At 30.9% G+C, this 7,919-nt stretch overlaps 1 protein-coding gene across 1 annotated transcript; it reads right to left on the reverse strand.

The window, feature by feature from the left end:
- Positions 1-2,482: 2,482 nt before the first annotated feature.
- Positions 2,483-4,483, reverse strand: LOC100797371 (isoflavone 2'-hydroxylase). The gene is made up of 2 exons (XM_003533509.5): positions 3,497-4,483; positions 2,483-3,291 (listed from the first exon to the last, which is right to left on the reverse strand). Exons 1-2 carry the CDS (start codon positions 4,394-4,396, stop codon positions 2,686-2,688), a joined length of 1,506 nt encoding a protein of 501 aa, XP_003533557.1. The 5' UTR covers positions 4,397-4,483; the 3' UTR covers positions 2,483-2,685.
- Positions 4,484-7,919: the final 3,436 nt, after the last annotated feature.

The following is a 7,919-nucleotide window of genomic DNA, read 5'->3' on the forward strand; positions in this document are numbered from 1 at the left end:
ATATTCTTCTATATTGTCATTTTCTTAAATTCAAACATTAGTAATTTAAAATAAAGAGATACAAATTAAATTTGTATAAAATAGAATACATACACTTTCTTTTTTCGTCATTCTCAATCTTTTTGAGTTTCTTTGATACGGAAAGCACGAGTTGACTAAAAGACAATATATAATGTTAATTTTTACAAGGGTGGATACTGTGATTTTAGGGTGTTGGATACTAGATAATACAAAATATTGTCTCTTGAATCGTGGACGGCATTGAATATTGATGAAACGAATGAACATCCAAACCTAACAGTAATAATAATTTTTATTATTATAATTATATCAATTTATATATTATATTAATATACATTTTCATTTTACTATTTGAAAATATGCTTTATAAATCATTTTTAAAAAAATATAATTTAAATGTTATTTTATAGATCGTATATATACATTGATAATATGTATATTGTTAATCAAACGGCCAGAAAAACTCAAGAAAGGGTGAGTTAAGTCTTATAAACTTTTTTTCCCCTAAAATGTAAAATTCCAAATAAAAATCAAAGTTGAACTGAAATAAGTATGATAGAAAGAGTTGTCGCAATCAGGGTCACAGCGGGAGACGAAAAACAATTTGAAACTAGAGAAGTTATCACTATAGTTTATCAAGAGGATAAAAAACATTTTTGGAAAGAAAATGGACTTTGGAATAAATTTGAGTGTGTGATAAGAGAACTATTAGTTTGATAGTGCAATTATGAGTTATGAGTGAAGAATTGATTGTTGCACTTGCACCAGAGAAAAGGGAACTATGTGTGTGATAGTGAAGTTATGAGTGATGCAATATGTGGTATGCGAGCCAGCTTTATATAACACTTGAGTCATAACGTGCCGTCAAACCCGCAGTGTTTTTTAGTACAATGTTTAGCAGCCCTTTTTTTATAATATTCGTATAGTTTTAGATTATTTTACTCAATTTTTGTCTAGCAGAATAGCAGCCCTTTTTTATTATCAATTATCATGTACTTTTATACATTTTTTAATGTGGTTTGTTTTCAATTATTACGATGAAAGCGTAATAAATTTTGATGTCGATGAATAAAAATGAAAAGCAAATTAAATAAAAATTCAAGAAATTGAGGCCTAAAATAAAAATTAAAATTAAAATTGATATGTGGGATTTTTTAACAAATACGAGATACTTTTTTCCTTTAAAATTTAATAACTAATATTTTTTTATTTGTAAGATTAAAGTTTGAGTTTTAATTGTTTTACCTTTAAGTTAATCCTGAGGAAAAACAAATAAAAAAGTGTTTTGTTTTGTTCAAAAGTGAATTATGTATTGGAAAAGTATTGACACCCCACAAACTCGTTGGTCATAAAAGATGGTTACCTCTAATTAATTAAAAAAATCATTTTTTAACTTTTAAAGTATTTATTTCATCCTAATATTTTTTTATGGGTAAGCTTAAAGTTTGAGTTTTAATTCTTTTACTCTTAAGTCAATCTTGAGGAAAAAAAAACAAAAAAGTGTTTTTGAGTTCAAAAGTCAATTATGTATAGGAAAAGTATTGATACAAGTATTAGACACCCCACAAACGTTTGTCATAAAAGATGGTTACCTCTAATTAATTAAGAAAATTATTTTTTAACTTTTAAAATATTATTTCACCCTATAATAAAATAACTATGGCAAATTTTTTTTAATGGGAATCAGATTTTATTATTATTTTTGGAAAATAGAGTTAATGTTTTATAATTTTTTTATGCTTACTAGATATAGGATTTCTGTCCATACGTCTCAAGATATAAAATTGACAGAAATGTCTACCCAAATCAATTTTTTGAAGCAAATAAATTTATTGTAATTTAATATATTTATTTTATTGCAATTTGAATTGGGGAAAATGGTAAATGCCAGTCACAATAGTAAGATGCTCTATAATTATTAACTCTATTGAACATATTAACTCTAGTAAGATGCAAATACATTTATTGTTTGCACACTAAATTTTCCACCTTTGATCCTTATTTCATGATAGAAAAATTAAATATAACTTATTCTCAAATTGATTAAAACTCAAATTATTTGAAAATAACTGGTTTGTTAGGTTTAATATCCAACTTTTATTCCACTATTATTATTAGATATTATTATTAGATAGGATATATTTGTTCTTGTGCAAGATTACCTTTACAAATTAACAACTCAACTAACTCTTCTTCTTTTTTGGAAGACAAACCCAAGGAGCATTTCTATCTGTTGTCATGGTCGAAGCATGGATTTATTCGTTCAAACTTAGGCAACACCTTTATAGCATCACAATAGATTCATAATTATCCACACTTTGCTTGAATAGTCACAAAAATCATGTTGGCATTCTTAATATACACGATGGTTTTGTTTTATTCATCCAAGCAAAACAATAATAATAATTAAGAGAGCAAAGGAAAAATATCATTTATCATAAGTATATATTGTGAATCATAATGATTAAAAAGTAAAAAATTTATTTGAGAAGTTGGGGATGCATACAATATTAATATATCCTAATGCACACCAATTCTACAACTGGCCTTGTAAACATACAAACAAATACTATTATGTTTAACATGTATAACCACCACATGCACACTGAAATTATAAGTATTAGATGTTGACCCAACTTTACCAAATAAAAAAACTATTAATAATTAAACTCCAATTTTAGTGGCGAGTGGACGAGCCTTGCACATGGCTTCCAATGGAATTAACCTTGACAAGGTAATCCAATTATTCTCGGTCATATCAAGCTTTTCCTCACTTACTCGTTTCCAGTCAAAACATTGAATCAATAATCCCAAAGTAAAGCTGACACTTTGCATAGCCATGGGTTCTCCTGGGCAAGCCCTTCTTCCCATTCCAAATGCTACCAACTTTTTCTCCTCTCCTTCCACATCAAACCTCTCAGGTTTAAAGCATGTGGCATCATTCCACAAATGAGGATCTCTCTGCATGCCCCAACCATTAATGATCACAATTGTGTCTCGTGGGACATTGAATCCTTCAATAGTGATATCTTCTGAAGACACATGAGGTATTAGAATTGGAGCTGGAGGATACAACCTAAGTGTCTCAAGAATGATCTTTCTAAGATAAGGAAGTTTTGGAAGGTCTGACTCATTTAACAAGCGGTCTTGTCCTACTTGAGTGTCCAATTCTTCTTTTGCTTTCTTCAACACCTCTGGGTGATTCAATAAATTAGATAGCGACCACTCTAAGGTTCCCGTTGATGAGTCAGTTCCGCCAAAAAGCATGGCCTGCAATCCAAAATCCACCATATGAAGTGAGAAAAGCATGCATATTGTGGAGAGCATAGCATGCAATTTTACAAAAACAACAAAATCTAATCCCGCTGTAACATATGATTTTAAAATTTGTTTTAAAAAAAGAAGAAAGTGACAAAACTAATGAATCATGTGATGAGAAAAGGAAAAATGCATAAGATGGATTTAAAATCATTACCAAAGCAAGGCCTTTGATGATTTGGTCAGTGTAGTACTCAGGCTGAGTCTCTTGCAGTTTGAGAAGATGATCAATCATGGAATTCTCGCGGTCCTTCTTGCTACGGTTCTCATCAATGATCTCATTCAAGATGGTATCATACCTTTTACTAATACTCTTCAAACGCTTCTCCACATTCTGAAAATCGAACCACCTTAGGAAAGGTAAGTGATCTCCCTTATTAGCCACCCCCATGAGTTCTAGCATCTCTGTCACTGTCTCTCTGAACTCCCTCGCTTTCTCAACGTTCTTCAACTCACTCTCCTCTCCGTAAAACCTCTTCCCTGATATCATCCTCATGATGTTGTTGTAGGTCAAGTCATTGAACATGGAACTTATCTCCACGCGCGCAAAACCCTCCTTGGAGTTCTTGGCCTGCAGCAACCTCTGTACCAACCTTTTCGTCTCGTCGCTTCGGATTCCGGAGAAAGAGTGGACTCGCTGCGTGGAGAGGACGTCCAGGGAGGTGATGCGGCGGAGGTTCCGCCAGTGCTCCCCGTGGGAGCAGGACCCTACGGTGGTGTTGTTGTAGAATATGTATTTTCCCGAGAGAGAAGGTAGCCGGTTGGCCAAGGCAACGTCGTGTTTGGTGAAGCATTCTTGGTATGCTGTTGGTGAGGAAATGACAACGGCAAGACGTGAACCGAACCAGAGTGAAACGATGTTTCCATATTCTTTGGACATGCGTTGGAAGAAACGGTGAATTGGTTGTTCGAGGAGGTTAAGGTTACCTATTATGGGAAGAGGAGGAGGACCTGGTGGTAGGTTTCTCAATTTTCTGCTTTGGAAAAGGGATTTCAGTGTAAGGAATAGAACCAGGAAAAGGAGAGAATAAGACGACAACAACAACAACATTCCCATGCTGATGAGTACTTGATTGTTGCACGGACTATACAGTGAAGTGATGTAACTGGGAAAGTGATTAGTGTTTAGGATATTTGAATGGTGCAATATGTTGGCATGCGAAGTGACCTTTATATAACACTTTGTCATAATGTATGGTGGAATTTTAAATTAACAAAAACTCATGAATGACAACCATGTGGCCTCAAACAGTCAATATTTGCACAACTTTTGTCCAGTCGTACTAAGATTAGCAGCCCCCCCAGAATATTAATATACTTTTATAGTATCAACGGAGTTATTAGCTAGTCTTGTTTTCCTTATGCTTTTTCATAGTTATAGTCACGAGCTTTTGAGTACGTAGTTTAGTCATAGTCTTTTAAGCTCAAATTTTATAATACTCATCACATGTCATAAACAAAATTTAATTATCAAAATTAAATAAAAACTGAATAGCTTATACCAACATGGTATGAAATAGTAAATAATCTAATATCTTAAATATACGATCAAAAATTTATTTTTTTGTGTTTTCATAAAAAGAAAATATATGTTACAAAAAATTAACCTAATGAATCTTAATACCTGAAAATATAAGTATTATTATTTTCAATAAAAGTTTTTTCATACATATAATCAAGAATCATGGCCTCACAATATATTTAAGAGACTTAATTATCTATCTTATTCAATTTAATATTTATATGTGCTTTTTATGATATTTTTATGATACTACATCCATTCCGTTTTTATGATATTATTATAACCTTATAGTTAGGAATCATAAAAAAAACTACATTAACAAATCTCTCATAAAAATAACTATATTACTAACTAACCTAAAAAACTATATTACCAACTAATTACAATGAATTAGTCATATTTAATTATATATAAATAATTCTTAATTTTAACACACCTAAAAGAATAATCAACAATTACATATACATTGTGTAGTTTTTATTACAAAGTTTTTTTTATTGCTTATAGTGAAAGAGCATAGAGATTCAAGTCCTCTTCAAAATATAATATTAATATTTCTTATTAAATTGGAATAAGTTTGATAACGAATCACAAAATCTTAATTATTTTATATGAATATCTTTCTAAAAATTGATGATCGATGACTGATCAATTGCTTATTAGATATTATATCATATCATCTTTTTAATTGTAAAATTAAAAAAAATCATACAATTTTTTTTAAAAGTTTAAGAACCGTTTAAACTACTAATCAAAATCAAACTACGAACTATAAATTTAGCTTAACTTAAATTTAATACCACTTTCAGACTGGACTAAATTGAATAATATATTATTTTTTATATTTAGTTTGAATGGCTCTATTAATCTATTAATACACTTCATTAGTCTTAAAATAAATATCATCTTAAATTATTTTACATTGACAAAAAAATATAATAAATAAATAAAAACAATAATTTTATAAAACCAATCTTACATTATTATTATTTTTTTTTATTTTTAAAAAATAGATATCATCATTAATATATACAAAATATATAAGTAAAACATTAAAAAGTTAAAACAACAACTATTTCAAATAATTTATTTTTTTATACAATAATTATGAACAGATAGATAGAGTCACATGTGGCTCTAATCTCCAAATTCAAAGTCAAAGATTCGTGCTGTACTAATTTCCTATCCTTAGTTTTGAATTATCTGATATATTACAGAGTTCTACGCTATCTCTCGTTTGTGAGATGGGAATTCCCAATCAAATTCATCGCTTATCAGTCAAATTATGCGTAATAAAAAATATATTTGTCTATCAACTGAATTTGAATTCAAATATATATAATAATTCACAAGAATTTACAAATATAAAAAGAAAAAAAAGAACCTGCGTGGACTGACACAGTGACACATAAGAATTGTATTATCAAACTCTATCTATATTCCTTACTTTTTCCCTCATTTTTTTAGCCTCTACTTAAAAATATATAATAATAATATTATTAATTATGATAACTATGACCAGTATGTGTGTATAATAATATTGGCTGATTTGTTTAAATTTTTTTATTTTTTTAAATATTTTTTTAGAAAAGTACTTTTCAATAAAAAAATAAGATTTTTTTTATCAAAATAAATAGAAAATAGTTTTTGTAAGCAAAAAAATTTACAGTCTAAGAAAACAGAAAACGGTTTATTTTATTAAAATAAATGTTTTAATTTTTTCAAAAAATAAATTTAAACAAACTCACCCAATAATATTGATTATTATAACTATGAAAATAATATTAGACAAACTTTTCCATGATGAAAAATTTCATGTTTTATTATTTTTCTCATTAATTTAAATTTTAATATTCTTTAATACTATAATAAAACACTGAAATAGCGTACATACCTTAGTGTTAACCTATGCACCAATGCTAAAAGCATCAGCTCGATCAACGCAATGTAGAGGCAACATTTCAAATTGCACTTTTTATTTTTTTAAAAGCACGAGTACAATAGGTTTCTAATAATCAAGGTAAATTTATGAAAAAAATTAAGTTTTGCTATCAGTTTATGCCTTTCTTTGGGGAAGTTTGTAATTAAGTAAAAGCTCATATTCATCTTGGGGAATTCGACTCCAACAATTCAAACATTAATTCTAGAGCTTGTTGATCTTAGGGATACTAAAATTCAAAGGTAAAATTATATTTTTGTCTCTCACTATAACTTCAATTTCGCATTTGGTCCTCCGGTAATTTAATTCATAAATTTGGTCTCTCTTTTTTATAAAATCCTGCAATGTTGATCCCGAACGCCTCAATTAGACGTTGACCATTAAGCAGCGACGTTGACTGTCACGTGTCAATGTCTGAGGTTCGTTGAAAAGCGTTCTTTAACCCATGTGGTAAAATTTTTTTACCCTAAAATCAAGGTGCCTCTCTCGTGTAAAATTAAGAAAAATGTCTCCTTTGGATACCCCTCCACACTAATCTACCATTTCACCTCTCTTAAACTGCACAAGCATGGAACTACTATACCTTTCCTGCAACGATTTCTCCGGCGAGATTCCGGCGGAGATATCCTCGCTCTGCCTTCTCCTCCGCCTTGACATCTCCAACAACAACATCCGCGGCCCAATCCCCACACAACTAGCGAAACTAACCCACCTCCTCACATTGAGGTTACAGAACAACGCCCTCTCCGACCACGTCCCCGATCTTTCAGCTTCCCTCCTTAATCTCACCGTACTCAACGTCACCAACAACGAACTCTGCCGCCATATCCCCGATTCCATGCTCACCAAATTCGGCAATGTAAGCTTCTCCGGAAACCACGCCCTCTGTGGGTCCACCCCGCTACCCAAATGCTCTGAAACAGAGCCAGACACAGAAACTACCACGATACCCAAATGCTCTTGGCGAGTCCAACTCAGGCATACAATATAGCTAGAGTAGCCATCTGCGCCGTTATGCGAAAATGCCAAACCTTCCTTTAATGAGCCCTCAAATAAAAAGCACAATTCATCTTCTTCTCTATCGATAACGGTAACGGTTACGGTAAGCCCCATCTTCTC

The sequence above is a fragment of the Glycine max genome, chromosome 9, assembly GCF_000004515.6.
Source record: "Glycine max cultivar Williams 82 chromosome 9, Glycine_max_v4.0, whole genome shotgun sequence".
NCBI classification, from domain to species: Eukaryota; Viridiplantae; Streptophyta; class Magnoliopsida; order Fabales; family Fabaceae; genus Glycine; species Glycine max.